At 40.3% G+C, this 22,678-nt stretch overlaps 1 protein-coding gene and 1 pseudogene across 1 annotated transcript; one reads left to right on the top strand and one right to left on the bottom strand.

The window, feature by feature from the left end:
• Positions 1–2,107: 2,107 nt before the first annotated feature.
• LOC136332531 (U2 spliceosomal RNA) lies at positions 2,108–2,228 on the bottom strand (annotated as a pseudogene).
• A 3,435-nt stretch (positions 2,229–5,663) lies between these two features.
• On the top strand, positions 5,664–6,323 carry HDGFL1 (HDGF like 1). The gene has a single exon (XM_066264912.1). The coding sequence runs from the start codon at positions 5,664–5,666 to the stop codon at positions 6,321–6,323; it is 660 nt and encodes a 219-aa protein (XP_066121009.1).
• Positions 6,324–22,678: the final 16,355 nt, after the last annotated feature.

The raw sequence follows: 22,678 nt of genomic DNA, 5'->3' as shown, positions 1-22,678 counted from the left end.
ACAACTGAACTTTGGGTGATGGGAATGCAGCATAATCAAATGTCAAAATATCCTAGAGATGTTTTCTCTGAACATGTGTACCCTGATTTATCAATGGCACTCCATCAAAATTAATTTAAAAAAAAAAGAATTTGTCTCACGGCTAATTCAGGCAGTTAGAAGAATAGTATAAGGATGCTAATTCTGCTTCACAGGCCACATCCTGCAAAAGGGGCCCCAAGAAAATTGGTGATTTGGCTCCTCTGATTTTGCCAACTGGATTTAAAAAAATAGGTCAAGAACGCCCTGAAATGGAACTAACAATACATGAACATAAACTTAAAGGACTTTTAGATACTGGAGCTGATTTATCTGTTATTGCTAAACTACATTGGCCTCTTTCCTGGCCCACTCATGCAGCAGCCACAGAATTACAAGGTATAGGGCAGAGTAAATCCCCGGAAGAAAGTTCTATTTTTCTACATTGGGAAGATTAAGAAGATCACTCTGGATTTTTTTTAAGCCTTATGTGCTCCCTGGATGGCCAGTTAATTTGCAGGGTAAAGATATTTTGAAAAATATGGGAGCGTTGCTTGTCAGTCCTAATGGTTTAGTCAGTACTCAGATGCTTAATCGGGATTTTTTGCCCACCAAAGGACTAGGGAAAGAACAGAGAGGAATTCTCACCTCCAATACCAGAAATGGCACCCAATATCAGAAAGTGTGGATTAGGACATCAAAATTTAGCATAGGGGCCTTGGTAGCTCCTGCTACCCCAATAATGCATTGTGCAGACCCAATTGCTTGGAAATCAGATAATCCTGTATGAATAGACCAATGGCCCCTTTCTCAGGAGAAACTTAGGGTAGCTGCACAATGGGTACAAGAGCAGCTACATACAGCTTGGGAACATTGAACCATCTAATAACCCATGGAATACACTTCCATATTTTGATCTTGTCGCCTCCTTGATTTCCGAGGGCATAGGCAACCCTTATAGTTTATAGGTTTTGAGCCTCAAAATTATTGTTCCTTTTTTCAAAGGATCAACAACAATGGCTCATGGAAACTTCCACTAAATGGCAAATTGCTCCTGAAAATCAATGGACAAATTTATACTGAAACTGTGAACTTAAAATCAGCTCAAAGACTAGAATTATATGCCATTATCAAGGCTATTCAGCATTTTCCATATTCCTCCTTTAGTCTATATACAGACGGCAAATATTTACTTATGGTTGTTTCTACTATAAAGACTGCTGTCTTAGGGAAAACTGCTGATGAACTATTTCAAAGTTCCTACTTCTTCAAAGACTTCTATGTCAACATAGAGCTCCATGTTTTATAGGACATAGTCGAGCTCACTCCATGTTCCCTGGAGCTTTAGCACAAGGGATTGCCCTTGTTGATCAAGCTACCCAAAAGGAAATTATTTGGAGCAACCATGACAGATCGAGCAATTCAGTCTCATACTATTCATCACCAGAACGCTGCAGCCCTGTGTAAACAGTTTCAACTTGCTTGGGAAGCAGCATGGCAGATTGGGAAATCCTGTCCAAGGTGTCCTATACTACAATCTGTCCCTTTATTTGGAGTTAACCCTCAAGGACCCCTACCAGGACAACTTTGGCAAACGGATGTTACTCATATACCTTCATTTGGCAAACAGTCCTATGTCCATGTTACAGTGGATACCTATTCTGGATTTATAGTAACTTCTGTCAAAACAGAAGAGGCTGCTAAGCATGTTATAGCTCATGGTCTGTATGCATTTTTCTATTATTGGATTTCCTAAAGCGGTTAAAACGGACAATGCTTCTACATATGAAGCAAGAGCATTTACTGTATTTTGTCAAACATTTTTAATTATGGGTATTTCATACAATTTTTAAAGTCAAGGTATTATTAAAGTGTACCAAGCAAATATTTTAAGATCAATTAAAAAAAATTTAAAGGGAGGAGTCATATCCTGGAACTCCTATGGGTCTACCATATCATGCTTTTTACTTAAAAATTTTTAAAGTTCTTTTGAATGCTGATGAACATGAGACGCCAATTTTTTTCTCCTGCGAACTTCTACCTTTTTTTTTATTTGATCCATCTAATAACATTGTTTTGTCTTTTTCCAAGTAGCTCCAGATATACCAAAAATGTTTATATAGGCGGATGGGGATCCTCAAACTCCTCAGGAGATCTTCTGATAAGAACAGATACTACACTTGATCTTATCCAAAAGGCTGAGAAGCGATTCAGGAGATCTTCTGAGCATGGCTTTCAAGGCACCAAGAAGCAGAAAAAGCCCAATAGAGATCAGGTGAATGAACTACCAGCTTTTAGGATATGCCCGTAAAGGTTCCAATGCCCCAAAGGGGTCTCATAGGATTCCATCTGGGTCCTGCTTCAATAGTGGAAAGGAAGGTCATTGAGCTTAAGCCTGCCAGACTTACATGCCTCTGCTGTGAGGAAAAAGGGACACTGGAAGGTAGTCTTCCCCCACGTTCCTCTAAGGGGGAGGGTTCAGTCTCTCCCAGCCCTGCTCCAGCCACTTATGACCTAACCTTGCCCAGAATGCTTGGGTTTACCACTGAAGGCTGAAGGTGCCCAGGGCCGTCAGCCCCATCTATGACACTGTGGACGAGCCTAGGGTATTTCTTCCAAGAAGCAGATAAACTGATCTCATTTGCACAAGGGCCACTTAACTATGTCTTGCCCGAATAGTCAGGTTTTTTATTCTTCCCTCAAAGATCTTTGTTTTGGGTGTTGATAGTCCTATTTTCTGCTGCTTTGTTTAATATATAGTGTTTCCTTTATTCCTCTTACCTCAATGCCTCACTCGTATTTCAGGCTGGGACCTAGTCCTAATTTAGAGCTCTCTTTCCCCCTTTTGCCAACTTCTATTATGAATCTACCTTTGCCACCCAGCTTAGTGTATCCCAAGGTTCTCTTTACCACGCCACAGTTGCAGAGTTCCTGGGAAAAGCACCCTGGTCTCATCTCTCCAGGCAGAGGAGAACAGAAGCTCCATCTCCACACATGCTGCTGATGGTTTTCCAGTCTACCTGAATCATTACCAGCTAGAAGTAACGGTCATTGGGACTTGGATGTGAGCTGCAAAGTATAGAATTGTGACAACAATTCCAGTGCCATGAGGACTTTTCCTGGATATGGACTTTTCCTGGACTCCTGTTCCTTGTGACAGCTCCTAATGGACTGAACTGGGGTTGGGTTGCATTTGCAGGGATCTGGAATGTTGTTGGTGACAACTTGGACTTGGTGAACATGTTAAGGACACTATTCTTTAATGGATTCTTATTGTATTGGCCAAGAGTTTGCTTAAAGGCTTTAATCACTGTAAAAAAAACCAGAAGACTGGATAAAGAAAATGTGGTACATATACACTGCAGGCTTCCCCAAACTACGGCCCGCGGGCCACATGCGCCCCCCTGAGGCCATTTATCCAGCCCCCTGCTGCACTTCTGGAAGGGGCACCTCTTTCATTGGTGGTCAGTGAGAGGAGCACTGTATGTGGTGGCCCTCCAACGGTCTGTGGGACAGTGAACTGGGCCCCTGTGTAAAAAGTTTGGGGACCCCTGCTAGGGTATGCTACTCAGCCATAAGAAGTGATGACATCGGATCATTTACAACAAAATGGTGGAATCTTGATAACATTATACAGAGTGAAATAAGTAAATCAGAAAAAAACAAGAACTGCTTGATTCTATACATTGGTGGGACATAAAAACAAGACTAGGAGACATGGACAAGAGTGTGGTGGTTACAGGGTTGGGGGAGGAAGGAGGGAGAGGAGAAGGGTGAGGGTGAGGGTCACAAAGAAAACTAGATAGAAGGTGACGGAGGACAATCTGACACTGGGTGATGGGTATGCAACATAACTGAAGGACAAGATAACCTGGACGTGTTTTCTTTGAATATATGTATCCCGATTTATTGATGTCACCCCATTAAAATTAATAAAAATTTATTTATATAAAAAACCCTTCCACAGTCCTTTCTACTATAGAGTCCATAGATGCCCATGATTCCCTATTTTTTCTGACAGCCATTAAATTTTTCTAGTTTTTTGGCACTTTCCTTAAGAAATCTAGAGGAGGATATGTGTTAGACTCATCTTTATTGTGGAATGTCAATTTGTGAATGAATTGTTAATACATTGTTGGTATTATGTAGCTGGCAAAACTGTAGATATTTGTGAGGCAGATAAGCATCCTAAGAAGATGGTTTGACAAAAAGCTAACAGAACTTATTTAGAATTATCAAAGTGCATCATATTGTTTTTTGCCTTGTTAGGAGAAGGTAACTTCTTTTGCTAGAGCAGGTCTTCATCACCCAGAGGTGAAATGGTGTATCTAACCCAGCAAACTGCAAACACATTTGAATTGTATTGAAATGGGGTAATGGTTCAAATTCTCCACTCATCACTGTTACACAGAAAAGAACATCTGTGTAGTTATATGGTTGATATTGAAAAGACTGTTTCATAATAGCCAAGAGTACTATTATGATATATTTGAATAGGTTTCAAGGTGCAAGTTACAGCTATCTAGCAAGACTCAAAAGTGTTGTTGAAAGTTGTCTAAAGGCTTCAGTTACACAGAAACTCCCATAAATACCACTTTAGAACAGATTAATCTAAGGAAATTGTCTTCTTAAAAGTCTCTCAGCTAAAATACTTTTAAAACCTGTAGGATGTTCTTTCTAGTTACCAACATCAAATTTGATATGAGCCTATCTCTACCTAATTCTTACGCATAATGAACCCAATTTCCTTCTCTAGTAGAAAGCATCTGACACACTCTCTCTTTCAGCCATAGTCTTATATTTTGCAATATGCAAGAATCGCTGAAAGGATAAAATCTATGTGCCACATTCAATGTAAACTTCCCATGCAAAATAGGAAACTTTTATATGGCTAGTTTTCATACACACCATGCTGCTCTATTTTGTGACAGCCTCCTCCCAAGTACTACACATTTAGAATACATCTGGTTATTGAGAGATGGGTACTCTGACTCTATCCCTTGCCAGACCTTCGTTCTTCTCGAGCCTACCCTGCAAGGTCCAGGGCTCGCTCCAGAGGAAATCACAGAACAGCTGAAACCACTGACCAAGCCATCTTACCCATGATTCCTGAGGCAAGAGTGGAGTTTCGAGGGCACACAGAGCAGGGGCCACAAGGCTACAGACAGTCACAATGCTTTCTCTTATCACAGTGCCCTATCTCTCCCTCTCCAGGCCACTCTTGCACACAGTCAACCATGCAAGCTGCGTGGCTGCAAGACTGACCAGCATGGGGTCTCCATCGGCATAACTGCCCGCAACATCCAAGCGATGCACCCCGTCATTTGGGAAACCACGAGGCTGAGGCAGGGCCAATGGGCTTTGGGTCTCCTGGAGAATGCCGGGATCAAACTAAAACCTCCTCCCCACCCAGGCCGAGCAGCTGAGGGGGCGCGCGGGGCCCTGCAGGGGGACACAGCCCGAGCTCAGCGGCTGCCCAGTGCACGTGTGCGTCTTGGGTTTCTTCTTCCGGCCCCGCTGCCACCCAGGCCGGTCCTCCAGGGGGCACACGGCCCGTGCTCAGCGGCTGCTCAGTGCGCATGCGTGGCTCTGCTTTCTCCTTCCGGCCCTCGCTGCCACCCAGGCCGGTCGGTCTTCCCAGCGCCATGTCGGATGACTGCACGCCCAAGTATCGGAGCGGAGACCTGGTGTTTGCCAAGTTGAAGGGCTATGCCCACTGGCCAGCCAGGGTAGAGCACATGGCTGAACACAACCGATATCAAGTCTTCTTCTTCGGGACCCACGAGACCGCCCTCCTGGGCCCCAAACACCTCTTCCCCTACGCGGAGTGCAAGGAGAAGTTCGGCAAGCCCAACAAGAGGAGAGGCTTCAGCCAGGGGCTGTGGGAGATCGAGAACAACCCCACCATCCAGGGCTGCGACGGCCAAGACCCCCCAGGGGAGAGCAACCCCCAGGGGCCAGCACCAGCACCGCAGCCCAGGCCCTTCGAGGGCACCAAGGCCCAGAAGAATGGTGGCGGAGATGAAACCGGGGAGCTGGGCTTCGTGGAGTGGGCCCAGGGGCAGGAGAAAATGGGACCACTGAAGAGGAGCCCTGAGGATCGGCTGGAGGTTGCCCCCAAACGCCCCAAGGAGGCCGCCTCAGACAGCGAGGGGGAGAAAGTGGAGGTGGCGGCTGCTGGTGAGGTTGCGGAGCCAGGCCCTGTCTGGGGACCCCCCCAGGAGGAGGGTGAGCTACAGGATGAGGCTGCAGAGGGGCAGGAGGGGGCTGAGGCTCCCGGCGTCAGAGTCCATGAGAGCCTGTAGCTACCCAAGTGTCAACAAGAGCCCCCAACCCCTTCCCGCCTCTGCCTGTTAAGGGAAAACTGGCCAAGACCTGCGAACTGGGACCACCTTCCCGCCCCCACCCGCCAGTCTCCAACCGGCCCGCCCCCATCCACACTCGGCCTTGAGATTGACCTGCACAGGCAAGCTACTTGTCTCTCACCTCTGCCCTCACACCCCTGGGACCTACGTGGGGGCCTCTGCACCCTGGGATGAAATGAGGCCACTGAATACCTTCCTACCTGGAACTGTTGCTCAGTCTTCTCTTGGGACCTACACCAGTCATTTCCACCTCTCTACACCCGTCTCTCCCTCCCCCGACATTCTAGGCCTCTGAGCTGGAATCAAAGGCAAGAGCAGAAAGGACGAGGATGGAGAGCAGCGGAGACTTCCAGAGGCCTAGAAGGGGCGATTCTGAAACTGTAATGGTGGGTGGTTCGTGGCAGGAGAGTGACATCTTCCCAAGCTCCTGTCCACTCCTCCCGTATACCTATTATACCAGATGATTAGAGTTAGGAAAAGTGGAACAGCTTGTGGGGTAGGGCCTCCCAAAAATCCTTTTGCTGGCCCAGGGAGTTCGGAAAGTTGTAGTTTTTCAGTCAAATGATTGGGGGAGCTTCCAAGATTTTTGTGACATCCAAAATTTAGCTTTGCCCAACTTCTTGGATGGGAATGATGGAGAACCTCTGTCCCATTTAGATCTCTGGGACCACATGGGTTGCGTGAGAAGAACGCCGGCCACCCTTCACCTCTCCCCACAGCTTCAAGACTGTCCTACAGTCATACATCACCCAGAAATAGAGCCAAGGCACAGTTTAGGAAACCTATTTAACAAAAAGGAAATTTTTTGAAAATTAAGAACTACCCGGGTGTACACCTCCATTGGGCCTCTAGCTTTTCCATTATTACCCCCATTTCTTAGATGAACTTGGGGGTCCCCTTTCTGTGGGGCTTGGTGCTGTTCCTTTTGTAGTTAAGGCTTGGTGTTCCTTTACACACAGTGTCATTCCCATCCACATATCCTAACCTGGTACCTTGAGTATTATGACCAGGCCTGATATGTAACTTCCTGAGAAGAAAGAAATAAGCAGTCCCTCCTGGTCTCTACCTAGTGGTCTCCCTATGCCCTTCTCATCTTTTGCCTATTTTATCCCGAAACTTCTCCCTTGGGCTCTGATGAAAAATTGTTGACTAGCTAGCTTCGGAAGTTTAGATCTGAAATATTTCAATTCTAGGAAATAAAACCTGTTGATTATGTTTAAACAAATCTGTCTGTTTATTTGGTTTCTGGACAATTGGCTGTTAAATGTCATGTTCCTCTTGTTTTCTGTACATTCTGTGTAGGAACAGTTATTCGTAATACACAGGGATATTTTAGAATCAGCCTTAATAAAGTTTTGTTATTTTAAGATCACTACTTACTCCATCTAGTAGTCACTGCCACTGATTAGAAAGAATGGAAATCAACAAAATATTTGAATGATGACAAACTGAGACAATAACTGAATTTCTTATATTCTATGTGCTTTGCCAAACCAGATCTGGCAAAGAATAAGGGTAAGAGAGAGTATTGGGCCTTCTTTTGTTTGTTGTTGCTTTTCCAGATTTTATCACTGGTCTCCCTCCTCTAACACTTTTTACATGAAAAAGGCAGTAGAGCCTGACCGGGTGGTGGCGCAGTGGATAGAGCATCAGACTGTGATGCGGAAGACCCAGGTTCGAGACACCGAGGTCGCCAGCTTGAGTGAGGGCTCATCTGGTTTGAGCAAAAGCTCACCAGCTTGAGCCCAAGGTCACTGGCTCGAGCAAGGGATTACTCGGTCTGCTGAAGGCCCATGGTCAAGGCACATATGAGAAAGCAATCAATGAACAACTAAGGTGTTGCAACGCGCAACGAAAAACTAATGATTGATGCTTCTCATCTCTCCGTTCCTGTCTGTCTGTCCCTGTCTGTCCCTCTCTCTGACTCTCTCTATGTAAAAAAAAAAAAAAAAAAAAAAAAAAAAGGCAGTACTTTTACATTTCCAGTTCCTAAAGTATGTAGTATCTGCAGGATAGTTTGTCTTTTCAGTGGCCTTGTGTGAATATCTGGGAATATTTAAATATACTTAATAATAATTGCATACTAGTTTCCAGTGTCTATATTCATCAATACTGCATGCATGCAAAGGCTTAGTAAATACGGGTAAGTCATTCTCACAGAACATGCCAGGCCATGACTAACCAGCAAGATTGGTAACTGAACACAATTCTATTTCTCCATCTCTGTTCAATATAGTATTATTTTACTCCAAGGCTTATAAATCAGATGATTTGTTGTTTTTCAACTACCACTATTGCATACTAAGAGTTACTATTCAATGACTGTTCATTATGCAGTCTTTGAAGTAATCTGGCAAGGTAGGCATTAGTATCAATATTAAATTTTCCCACTGGAAGCAGCTCTGATTCAGGTTAAAGTGATTTTCCTGCACTTCACCAAATACTGTACTCAAGATTCAAATAGAGATTTTACTGAGCCAACCTAACCTTTGTCACTGCATTGTACATTAAAAAAAAGCACTAACCATGAAATTAGAGGTTAACAAAATTTACATTTTAGTATTAATAACAAGTAATTATAACAGTAGCTAATATATAATCTCTAAATTAAGCCAGGCTATATACTATGTTTTATAAGTAATGTCTTTATTAATACAATTACCCAATTAGGTACCTATTCTAATTCAAAGATGCAGGAGCTGTTTGCATACATCCCGGGTTCAGTCCCTGTCAGGGCACATGAGAGGTGAACACCTGCTTCTCTTCCTTTTTGCACCCCTCTCTCTCTTCCTCTCCCACAGCAAGTGGCTTGATTGGTTTGAGCGTTGGCTCCAAGCACTGAGGTTAGCTTGGTTGATCTTAGTGTCACCCTGGGCACTGAAAATAGCTTGGTTGATTCAAGCATTGGCTCAAGATGGGGGTTGGATCCTGGTCGGGGCACATGCAGGAGTCTGCCTGACTGACTATCTCCCCTCCTCTCTCTTAGAAAACAAACAAACAAAAAACAAAGATGCATTAACTGAAATTCAGAAATGTTAAGTATTTTGCCAAGGTCAGACAACAGTAAATGAACCAAGATTCAAAGCAGGTCTTTCTCATTCTAAATCATAAGTGCTTTGTTTTATTATTCTATTGCTTCGCAGTGAATAAAATGAGAGTATTGATTCTCCTCTACTATTTTGAAGTGAAACTTTAGAAATTTGTATAGCAAAAAATATATTAATAAATATTGCTAGTGAGTATTTGAAATAAAAACCATTTGGAGCAACTGACATTTGTCATTAAATGACTTGGCAAAATAATGAGGACAACTGCACATTCAATATTTTTCAAGAAGTATGTTACTATAGGAAGTCTGAATATGGATTGGTATATTTGCCATAGGCAAGCATGTGATTTTGATAAGATTTATATGAAAGCACAGCTTCTGAAATGATTCAATAAACTGAAAGATAGGAAATAAAATTACTACCATTTGAGTCTATCTCTTTGTATTTTTCTTTCTAATGTTAGGGATAGAAAAAATTGGTGTTTTTTAGGGAGCATTACATACATTTGCCTTCTTGATGACTGTAATATGGCAATGAAAATGGTAATTGGACTAATAATAGTACATGTAAAAAATGATATGTAGAGTTAGTAAACAAAATTAAAATCCACTAAAGAAACTGAAATGTAGAAAAGTCTGTACTCTCAACCCTCTTCTTCTTGGCAGTAGATACTATTTTGTATGCCTTGGTGGAGAGATGTTTTTGTGTGGACTAAAAAGATGCTGTTTCTAAAATCTCTTTGTTGCGTAAAATTCCCCATAGTGCCAGTGCTGTCCTTTGTGTTCTGAACAACACATGCTTTAGTGGCAAAATTACTGATCAGTAGTTGGTTACCTTACTGAACAAAGAGCACTGCCCAGTCTTTTGCTGATGCTGTGTTGTGGGTATTCAGATGTGTTCATGAGTGTTCCAAAGATCTTGTTTAAATGTTCCATGTGAATGTGTGCTCATCACATTGTTAATGATTTGCAGATGTATTTAACATGTGGTTTCTGTAAGGCTTTCAAAGTATTTGATACTTTACACAAACATTTTACATCACTTTGACGAGGGACTAAGATGCCACCAAGGGTTGTAAATTTTGTTTCTTTCAGTTCTTACCTGTTCTGCACATTTTCATCAACAGTGTGAATTCTTTGTGGCTCATAGCTCCATTTTATGTTTTCTGAAAATATAGTAGATATTTAGGGTACATGGGGTGTTTTCTATATGGTTCATTGTCAACCCTTGTCAAAGAAAAAGTTCTACTATGCATGCTACGTGTATACATGGCTCCTTATATTTAGAAAGAACTGCCTCACCCTTCTGAGCCTGGCTAACTCCTCAAGGTAAGAGTCAGTCCTGTATTTTCTTGTAGCATTCTATGCTCACACTGATCATATCCTAATATCCTGTAAATTTTTTACTCTTCCTCTAGGCTGGAGTAGAAAGAAAATGGGTTTCATTAATATTTTATTCTCATTCTTAAAACATGCCATAATTACACAATAAAGAGTTTCTAAGTGCTTGAAAGTCTTTCAAATGCTTGAAAGTCTGCTGTCAAATACTCTTCATAATTATAGTGCCGGAGTAAAAGTCACATGTGATGCTGACTATAGTCTGACTCTGAAAACAGGGAGGCAATGTAAACTGACCCATGAACTAATGTCATATGCCAGTTGGAGTTATTTTGTGTTCATGTAAGTAGCTTCTTAAATTATGTGATTTTAAAAGCATTGACAGCTCTAATCAACCTAGAAAAATCACTCTGTGATGCCAAGGCAACGCTATATTTATTTTACCCAAGTTTTCCTACTATTTGAATCACTTGTCTTAGTTAAACCACATATGGGGCATCATTTCTATAATGGGTAGGGCCCCAAGTAAGCAAGAGAACATTCTGGTTGCTGTCTTCTTCATACAAGAGCTATGTATTAACCATACAGTCAAAAATTTACAGTAATAAAATATCAGTATGCCAAGGAGAACTTGGATCTGCCACTTGTACAGCCTCTTACAGTGTAGACACCTCACTTAGTGTAGACATTTCTCAAAATTTAATGAATTAATTTATTTGCCACACAATAAGGCCCCAATCTCACAAGCCAACTATCTGGTTTATACATAAACACTTCTCTTTCCCAGTCCTGGTGAGAAAATTGACCATATTAGATTTTCAGAACTATAAAATAGAGCTCTACTAAGAGGCTTTCTAGATTCTAACATCAGTTGATTTTGTCTTGGCAGTCTGATTTTTTTCATGTACTCTTCAACTTCACTGGAATGGTCTTGAGAATGGCAGAGGACACACAGAAAATATCATGGCAAAGGTTCTGGATGGCCAAATCTGGTCTGGAAAGAGTGAAAAAAATTCTTCCACTTTGAGTCCTGGTGTGTGGTCAGTGCCCGAGGAGTATGGGTCATTTGCTGAGTACTGTTTTTCTCTCTTCTCTTTATCACTTTTTTTTGGTGTGTGTCACAGAGACAGAGAGAGAGACACACACACACACACACACACACACAGATAGGGACAGACAAATAGGAAGGGAGAGATATGAGAAGCATTAATTCTTCATTGTGGCACCTTAGTTGTTCATTGATTGCTTTCTCATATGTGTCTTGACTGGAGGGGGGGGGCTACAGCAGATCGAGTGACCCCTTGCTTAAGCCTGTTTGGGCTCAAGCTGGTGAGCCTTGCTCAAACCAGATGAGCCTGCGCTCAAGCTGGCGACTTCAGTTTTTCTAATCTGGGTCCTCTGCATCCCAGTCTGATGCTCTATCCACTGTGCCACTGCCTGGTCAGGCATTTTTATCATTTTGGCACAAGTTCTTCTTTCTTCAGAGAAAGCTAACAGACCTATTCTCCCTTCCCCTGATGAAGCATCCTCAAAATGACTACATCAGAATTAGGTATCACTCTAACATGTCCCAATAAGACCCTGGTTGCCCCTTAATAGCATTTAATTTACTCTTGGTAAACTAGTAAAATCCCTTTATTAGTTTACTAGTAAACCAGCAGGTGGATCACCCAATCTACATTTTATGAAGACAGAAAATATGATCATTTCTGCTTATTTGAAGACCCTATTAGCCCTTATGGGAAGCTCAGTGGATAGAGTGTTGGCACAGCATATGGCAGTCTCAGGTTCTATTCCCAGCCAGGGCACACAGAGAAGTGACCATCTGCTTCTCCCTCCCTTCTCCTTCTCTCCCTCTTCCATTCTTATAGCCAGTGGCTGGATTGGTTTGAGCATGACCCTGGGCACTGAGGATGACTCAGTTGGTCTGAGTCAGCCTCAGGTGCTAAAAATAGCTTGATACTTGAGCATCAGCTCAAGATGAGGTTATCAGGTACAGCACATGCAGGAGTCTGCCTCACTATCTTCCCTCCTCTCACCTAAAAACAAAACAAAACAGAAAAACCTAGCAGAGTGTGAGATTCATCTTGAACAATCAGTAAATGGTGGTAGGTAAAGAAATGAATAAATGACTAAATTTTGATGCTCCCCACTCTACTTCAGCCCTCAGAAAAATTTGTGGAATTTATTCATGCCTAGTAAAACACAGTAAAGGGAGCCTAAGGATTTTTAAAAACTGAGTATATACCAGTTATTAACTAAGAGTAAAAAAATTATATAGAAGTAACTGTCTTGCTAATAAACCTTAACAAGACAGAAGCCTAAGGAGTATAAATCAAATTATCCAAGGTCCTCACCTGCATCTGACTGTGAATAAACATATAAAATGCAATATCTAGCTCCTTAAATTATATTTGCTTGAATAATTTTATACTTCATTATCAACTTCTTTTAATGCAGGAAGCAGCTTGGTGGCATCTGGCTTTGGTGCTCCCTAAACTCAGATTTAATTTCTAGCTCTGCTGTTTAAGAGCAGGGCAATCTCAATTTTCCTCAACTAAAAATTGTGATAGTGACTTTTATGTGACAGGTTTGCTGTGAGAAGCAAACGAGCCCATATATGTTAAAATGTCAAACACAGTATACAGAACAAAATAGTCATTATTTACATGTCAATTCACTTCCCTTTAATGTAGTCCAGAGAACTAACCACAGCATTTGAAGTAATTAGAGGCCAACTATCACCTTTTATTTAGGAAAACACTGGTCAGCTCTGCAAAATTCTGAGAAGCTCCCTGGTTGTGATGTACACAGCAATCCTATATTTAATTTGCCCATATGCAGAGAGAAAACAGAAATCATATCCTCCTATTTCCTCATATTATTCTTCAAATAGTGTCTTTAAATTCCCTTACCGTTAGCTAAATTATTTCATTTGAACACATCCAATTTAAAAGATCCCTCTTTTGGCATGACTCATCCCTCCTATGTCTAATTTTATTGCTCTGTTATTTCCCTAGGATCCTCTCCCTGATTTCCAAAGAGTATTTCTTAACTGCATCTCCTTGAATACCTCATATCCCTGATATGTTTCAACTGCAGAAATAGCAATTGTGTGCTCTAGTAATATCTTGGCTTCCTTGCCTTTTTGTCAGGGTACCTATCTGTTCACACATAATTTTAATGAGCTGCCCAATTCGATTACTAAAAGGCATTGGAGTGTTACATGGGATTGACCATTCTTTCCAGAAGCTCTCTCAGGTTTCATATTCTCCTGTGATTTACCAAGTGTCACTTAATTTTGCTTCTTTTTTTATTTTTCACACCCTGGCCAACTCTTCATCACAGTCATTATCCACCTCTCTTGGTGATCTACTTAACACTTCATTAAAAAATATGTTCAGCTCAGCTCCTTTCTCACTGCCCTTCAGCTGTCAACAAGACCAGCTTTTCCCATCTCACTTGTGATTCTTCTGGTGCTCAAACTTTGTCAATCACTAGTTCTTCCTTCGGGGCAGTCCCTTCCAGGGCCTCAGCTCAGTGGGGTCTGTATTTCAGCCTGTGCTTCTTTTCCATCAATCTCTAGTCTGTTTTATTTGTCCTTGTTTTTACCCTTCAATGCTGGCACAGGAGCACTTATTTTTGGGAATACTTTGATGACAGCACCTCAAATATCCTTTTAAAAGAAAAGCAAATATAGGAAAAGGTCAAAGTTACTGGTCTACCGTATGAAAGTCACTTTTTTCTTTTAAACAATTAAATCTGCTCAATTGCTAGAAACTTAATAACAACATATTTCACAGTTTTTGATTTGTTAGAGGTAGGTGCAGGAAGAGAAAGCATTCTTGCTACAGGAAGTGTGTCTGCATTGTACCTGATTCTGTTGTGAGCACTGGGTATAGAACAATAAATATGACAGACAAGCTATCTACTCTCAAGAAGCTGGTAGTCTATGGGAAAACAGACCAATAGACATTGAATAAATACAATGATAAATTCAGAATGCAGTAATCTCAGAGTATGATAGAGAATGACTAAAGGAGGAACATAGCTCTCAGGAACTCCATGGATCATTCCAAATTAAACTGTTTTTAACAGAACAAAATATTTCTGCCCTATGAATTCTTAGCACTATCACCTATGCTAATGGGTCTCATCTTTTTTAACCATAGAAAAGGACCCCAAAGACTTTCATGCCAGAAAACATTCCTATATATGTAACAAAAAAATTAATAAGAAACATTGCTCCCATTTATTGAGTGCTTACTATGTGCTAGAAACTATTCCAGGGGCTTCAGATACATCAGTAAATAATATCAACAAAGAATCTGGCCTTTTGAGGTTTCTATTTTAGCAGGAATAGAAAGGCAATTAAGAATAAATTTAGTAAATAAGAATAGTTATTGTATGTTAGAAAGTTATAAATTCCTTGGAAAAACAAAGCAAGATATGGAGGCTAGAGAGAGGCAAATGAGCATTGTGCAACATTGAATAGGTCAGTGAGGGTGTCGGCCAAGTTTATGTGCAGACCTGGGGGCTCTCCCTTTCCGTGCCCTTCAAGTCATCATCCCATCAGAATGTAAGTGAATAGTGGCATCCTTATACAGATGACCTTGAATCAATATAATTGTGAAAATAGGTTTAACCCACAAACTCAAATATGCATTATTGATCATGTATTACAAGTGGCACACCTCCTAGCAGAGAAGACACACGAATCCTATGATATTTGAAATGAGAATCATTTTTCAATACCACTGATTTTCCAGTTTATCATAGATTTCCATGTGGTATATCTTCCCGACTGTGGTGTAGACCCAGATTTTATCTTTATGCTATTTAATATTTTATGTGCTTCTTTTCCTCCTCAAATAGAAAATATTTAACCTTAAGGGCTATGAAATTTTTCATACCTTCTGCAGAACCTAGCAGAGCACTTTATAAAGAATCATCCACTTTTTATCAATTAACTTAATGAAGTCACAATGCAGGTAGATGGTAACAGCACACCTCAGTATTCTGAGAGTATGTGTGCATGTGAAATAAGTTCATATAAGATCAAAGAAGTTATGGTAACAGTTGGATGCCAAAGCAGCCAGATGGAGTATTCATTAGACATGCTGTTCTATGCTATGCCTCTACTTTAAGGTCCATAGGATGGGTGTATTTGTCCAAACAGCTCCCTATCCTAATCTTTGTTAGATAATATATCTGAATACAAACTGATTAATTCACCCTGGAGTGTGTCTAGGGAGGGCAGTGTATGTATTTTGGTGGAGAATAGTCTAAGGAAAAAATTTCAATTTAATTATCAATGTCATAAGGACACTCTGGCTTGAATTTCTTGTTAGTGTTCAGTGATTTTTGCCTTTAGAAGCCTTCTCCATTATTTTTTTTTTCTGGCCCAGAATCTGAATTGCCTCATGGCAGGAGTGGGATTTGGAGTTGATATAACAGATATAAAGGAAATATATTTCCAGGGTCCTGTATTCTATCCAGTCTCCCAAGGAGAATTCTGTGGTATTCTGGGGTTTTATAAAATGTAACTTGTAATGCCCATCTTTTTGATAAACAATATAAGCCTCGGTTGGATGACAGTATAGAATATGCAATGAGAAGAGTTTAAGGTTAGTTAAACACCTCCTTTCACACTCCATAGAAAAACGACAATTTTGCTGTTTTCACTTGATTGGCATTTCTAACAACTGCTCACCTGTTAGCAGGCATTACCATTAGGTTTGAATGTCACAGCCTTGGGAAAAAAAAATTCACGTTAAGGTCCCTCTGTGAGTCAAAAAAGGGCTGTTTGGGCCATACCAGTTAATGAGGTAGCTGATTATCTATCATTTCATATTCCTTATGACTTCACAAGCAACATCCCAAATATATTTTAATCATGTTGATATAAATGTTTTAATGCTAAGCAGATATAATTCAGTGCAGGTATTCTGCAATGTTTCTGACTCTGTGTGTTAAAATAAAAGAGAGAGAGAGAATGATGAAAATGATATTTTAAAATCCAAGTGCTCAGTTTGGAACCAAAAAATAAAAACAAAACACATTCTACACTCTCTTGTCTCCACTTCCCTCCATCACTTCCACCAAAAACTATCACCTTATCAGCTCCCAGAACAAATATTACACTATGTGGGTGAACAATCCTCTAGCCTTTTTACTGTGCTCACACCATGAACTGGTTAAAATGGTTTCCTCAAATTTGAAAGCAAATAATTATAAACGGGTTAAAAATAGTGGACAGCGATGGCCCCAAACCTTTGCTCCGAGGCTATAGCTTGGCCTTTGTGTTAACACTGAGAGTCAAAGAGAACATTAATTACCAAAAGCTATATATTTAATGCTTTTTTCTGATCTTGTGGGATCAGGATAAATACCACATATTTATAAATTTTAAAAAATATACAAGCCCCACACCACAGATGGTTAATGATGATGTTCCTTGTGCTATACTTGAAAAGCTGTTTTGAGGGTTCAAATAAATTGATGCTCCCAAGAATTATACCACAAAAATAATTAGTGTAACATATATCTATCTGCAAGGCTGCTCTTTCCACACTTTTCCTCTCTGGCTCATGAGGACAGATAGTGGAACATTGCTATTGCTGCCACCACTTCCCACTAATCATGGCCATTACTCAAACTGGGGCACTTGAGGTCGCTAGTGTGGTCCTTGCACACAGGACCCTACTATTCATCCTTTATTGTTCTCTAGCTTGTGAGCTACTGTAACAGGATTATAAAGCCGATCCATTCTTTGTATATGAGATGTAGATTTGACCTTGTGTTGTCCTTCTGCATCATCTATGATCTTACAAACTCTAGACACAAGACTTGCAAGCAGCCTTGTAAAAAATCTCCAACTGTGCTTTGGTTTTGAGTTTAAATCAGAGTATTCTGATCATTTGTTGGTTTTACTACAAAGATGCTTGGGGAATTCAGCTGCAACCCAGAGGGCATACTTGTCATTGTTAGTAATTAGAGAGAGCCTGGTAGTGGTTCAAGGTGGCTCAGAATTTATACTTTAAAAAAATTGTGTTGGTGAGATGTAGTTTGTTGAATTCATTGTAGCTCTGTGGCTGTCTTTTTAACCTTGCTGCCCCCCATTATACATGCAGACAGTCACCAAAGACCCCGCTTCCTTGCTGTGCTCCAGAAGCCTGATAAATGCATCAAATATTAGATGAATTTTCTCACCTTCCTCTCTGTGGGTCACTGTCCCTGGGATTTCAGCTACATTGATATAGCTATAAATTGAAATAAATTTCAAATACTTAAAATATGTGTTAAGGCTTAGTAGGCACAGAATAAATACCTAATGGATTAATAAAGAAATAAATGACTAAATGAAAAATGTTGCTTGTGGTGTTTCAAAGATAGTAACTTTATTTTACTAAAGAAAAATCAATAGAGAACTGCTTAATATTGCACACTCAAGAAAAACTTCTCAGAAAAGAAAAATCCTATGGTTTCTTCTCAGTCAGTGTTGGCTTAATTAACTGAGTAAGTGGCACCTAGATATCTAAAATAGTTTCACCTCACTTACGGTCCCATTTCAGAGATTATTTTATTGACTCTAAAGAAGGCATTGACACTCATTAGCCACTAATCTCTTTGCTTTGAAAGCTAGCTTTCTAAAAATAGATAGAGATGCTATTTCAGGGAACAAAATCATTTTAGCAGTGTAGCTGGAAATACTGGTGGCATAGCAAATTGATGGATGTCCTACAATGAATAGTATAATAAGGTAATTTGTGATCATCTCAATTATTAGCTTCATTCCATAAATTCCAGCATGTAAGGTTGAAGTAGATGAGGTAGACTCTTTGAAACATTTATGAATTATTTATATTTTTATTTGGATAATATCTATATATCTTAAATATATAGCTATAAAAATAAAACTTTATTTCTCTTTGTATAATCAACCTACTGAAGTTTCATTTAGTTGATGAACCATTATAATCATAAAGAAAAGTTGAAGCTAGAGATAAAGAGAAAGAAAGTAGAATTGTCATTCAAAATAAAGTAGAAAAGAGATCTAGAAAATAAAATCTCATTATGTAGTTCAAGAGTGATTCTGATGTCTGGCCAGGTATATACTTCACTAATGTCTCCTAATGAACAGCTCAGCTCAGACTCTGCACCCTGCCTCATGTCTTATCAAGTGATTCTACCAGCATTTTCAGGTGAATGGACTAGATGCACTCATTGAGGAAATTTGGATAATCAGCCACAGAGTATTTTTATGTAAAATTATGCCCTGTTACTCAAGAAGAACAAATTTCTCTTGCACATGCATAAAATAGCTAGTGTTTAGATAAATTTTCAAAAATATCATTTTTAAGAGACCTAGCTTTCTTTATGATAAAATGTTTTCACCTTTCTGAGATAAAAATAGTTAATAGTTTTTTTCCTCACAGTAGCAAGTTATAAAATTACTTTGAAAATTTATAAAAGAGAATTACTGATTAGCACTTATAACTGCAAAGAAAAAATTCTAAAGCTCAACATTTGAATATCTTTGCATTAATGGCGAAGAGAACTATTTTTAGGGAGATCTAAGAATGTATTATAAATGTTTATCTAATGTCCTTCAAAAGAATAAAGTAAGTATAATGATTTAAATCAAACTCTGAGCACTTATTTAGTCTCCTAATTGCCTCCTGGTCAATATTATTTATGATATATAATTAAAGAGGTGTTAAGTTTCTCTAAACAAGAATGGAAGAATCATTAGATTTATGAAGGCTGAAGGTGTGAGTGACATTTAAAATCCTTTCTATTTAAACAGGTCAGTAAGAGCTCTCACTGTTGCAATGGTATGAAACATACCTCTTTAATCCAAATTTCCCAATGTTCCCTTTGTACTTAAAGAATTTGACAGTCTTGTTTAATGTTAACTGTTTCTTTCTGGAAAACAAAGCTTTTTTTAGTGACTAGGACAGGGTTGGGAACCTTTTTGTCTGAGAGAGCCATGAACACCACATATTTTAAAATGTAATTCCGTGAGAGCCATACAATATGTTTAACACTAAATACAAGTAAATGAGTGCATTTTATGTAAGACCAACATTTTTAAAGTACAAAAAATCTCTGAATTCTTTTTAATAACGTTGTTATGCTGTTGCTAACCAATGATGAATAAAGTACTTCTTACCATTAATGCAACTTCTGGTGCTGCATGGTTTTGCTGATGGCTTTGTAGTCTGGTTAACATGTGGTGAGGTTAAGCTTCATGCAGGCGTTGAGACTTCCATCTGTTAAACGTGATCATAGGTTGGTCTTAACGTTCTTTAGATTTGAGGAAGACTGCTCACATGCATACGTAGAGCCAAACATTGTCAGTACAGCAATACTCACATGCTGCAGTGTGTGGTATGTGACAGGAAGCACGTTCCAAGTTTTGACAATCAGCTGGTCTGTGGGTTGAAGTTTTTTTATTTCTCCCCACTTGTGTTTGCTCACCAACTCTGCTTGCTGTCATGCAAGTCTTTCCATATCTTCATTCAGTGACTTGAACTTATTCACCCACATGTCTGAGACCTTCAAGTCAGCAGCTTGTAGCTCAAAATCTCTGATAGAGACACCAGGGATGTAACTCAGGTTGGTGCTATCCACTGCACACTTGTGTGGATGAGTGATGAACTTAAAAAGATGAGTGTGCTCACAAAATTCTCCAAAGCACTCTTTGAATGACTGCGGGAGATTAGATGTGAAGCCTGCTAGCTGCCGGAGATCAAGATGTTGAGCAGGGTCACTTGCTGTGCATGCATCTTTAAACTCTCCCAGTTTTTCACAGTGTAGTAAACGACCTGTTTCAATGTTAGTGATGAAGAGTTCCAGCTTGTTTTCAAATGCAAACACTGCTTGTTGAAGGGATAAGACTGTATTTCCAATGCCTTACATTTTCACATTGAGCTGGTTCAGATGTTCAGTCATGTCCATGAGATAGTAGAACTTCAGGAACCACTCAGTGTTAGCTAACTCAGGATGCTCAATGTTTTTCATTTCAAGAAAAGTTCGAAAAAAAAAAAAGAAATGTTCGGATTTCACTAAGACAAGCCGCGAAACGACTGAGCACCTTCCCTCTTGACAACCAACGCACATTGCTGTGCAGAGGCAGACCAGGATAATTATTCCCAACTTCATCCAGCAGTGTTTTAAACTAGCAATCATTTAAAGCTCGGGCAACAATAAAGTTGACCACCCAAATTACCAGTGACATCACTTCACCAAGCTGCTCGCCACACATCTGAGCACAAAGCGCCTCCTGATGTAGGATGCAGTGAAAACTTAGGATGCGTCTCTTTTCATGTTCACAAAGAAGTGCTACGAATCCTCTGTTTTTCCTCACCATGCACCATCAGTACACACCAAAATAAGTTTATCGGTAGATTTTTTTCTTTAGCGAACTCAGTGAAAGACTTGACTAAATCCTCCCCTCTTGTTGTCTCTTTCATAGGTAAAACAGCAAGACTTTCCTCACATAGTGTGTCACCCACAGCATACCTTGCAATCACGTTGAACTGGGATAAATGGCTTGCGTTTGTTGACTCATCCAAAGTGAGAGAAAAGAATGGTGCTGCATTTATGTCCTTCACTTGTGTTGTGTTACATCCCAGGAGACAGGCCACAGCAGACACAAAGTGAATTTTATTAGTTTTATTGCAAACCTGTGGAGGGACTGCAGGCAACCCACGCAAGGGAGCACTGCAGCCCTGAGCTTCTAAAATGGCTCCTTTCTATAGGGTGGCTATCTAGGCTGAGCAAGCATTATACAGAAGCAGATGTGGCTGTTAGCTATTGGCTAGGGAGGTCATGCACAGTTATGGGGGGGTATTGCTCAGTGGAGAATTTCAAACATAAACTTCTGATAAGGGTCTCTGACTCATCTGAACTCTTTGTTCTCGGCCTCACAGTACTCCCTGTTCCTTCAATAGTTACACTCTTGGCAGCCCCAGCATATCAGCACTCCCTGAATCTAACATTCCCCCATCTCTTTTGGGCATAAATCAAACCCTTGATTCTTCATCAGTGGGGAGAATGGTATAAGGCTGGGGCTCATAAGAATTTTCTACTTTAGCTGTAGCTATAAGCTAATTGGGTCAGGGATCCTCCCTAGTATGTGCTGGCACGCTGATAGTCTGATAGTGTGCCCTTAGTACTACAAGCTTTATGGCTTGAATTTTCTTTTGTACATACTGCATGAGGCAGTTGATAATATACGGACTAATGGTGACCCCCTACTATAAGCAAAACGAGGGGTCCGGTAAAAGCAGTAAGTAACGTAGTGAGCTAAGGGGATGAAGAGAATAAATTCTTATGCTAATTTCTTTCTGCCTTGTATTTTCTTCTTTGTACTAACTTCTTACAACTTGCACAAACCTTCTGCAACTTACATAAACCTTCAACTTTCATGCACTTTCTTTACTATTCATATATAACCAGCTTTCACAACAACTTACTTTTTCCTTTTCTTTTCAAAAGTACCTCTACACCTCATACCTTCTATTATCAAAACCATACAATTCCTTTCTAGTCAGAACTCTTGATTTCTAAAAACCTTAACCTTTAGTGACAATTAAGTGGACTTTCTTTTTATCCTAGTTTCCCTTTTCCTAAAGCCTGATTAAAAGAGTCCTTAGTTTTTTTCTCTAGGCATTAGCCATGCGTGGACCAGTTAACTTCTTGTTTGTGGCTGAAGCAGGGCATGCTGTCCTTCTCAGGGTCAGCTTACAAGGGTTGGCGGGGTCAGTCTTCACTGTCCACAAAGGTGTCTCTGCTGGGACTGCAAGCTTCAGCCAGCTGCGGTGGACCCAGGTGGGTATGCCTTCTACCTTGGCAGTAGTGGGAGTGGTCAGGATCATGGTGTCTGGACCCGTCTACGTGG

This window comes from Saccopteryx bilineata, chromosome 3, assembly GCF_036850765.1.
Source record: "Saccopteryx bilineata isolate mSacBil1 chromosome 3, mSacBil1_pri_phased_curated, whole genome shotgun sequence".
NCBI lineage: Eukaryota > Metazoa > Chordata > Mammalia > Chiroptera > Emballonuridae > Saccopteryx > Saccopteryx bilineata.
This window is presented reverse-complemented; position numbering and strand designations above follow the sequence as displayed.

Coding starts and splice junctions, on each gene's coding strand:
- HDGFL1 (XM_066264912.1), top strand. CDS start 5,664: ATGTCGGATGACTGCACGCCCAAGTATCGGAGCGGAGACCTGGTGTTT.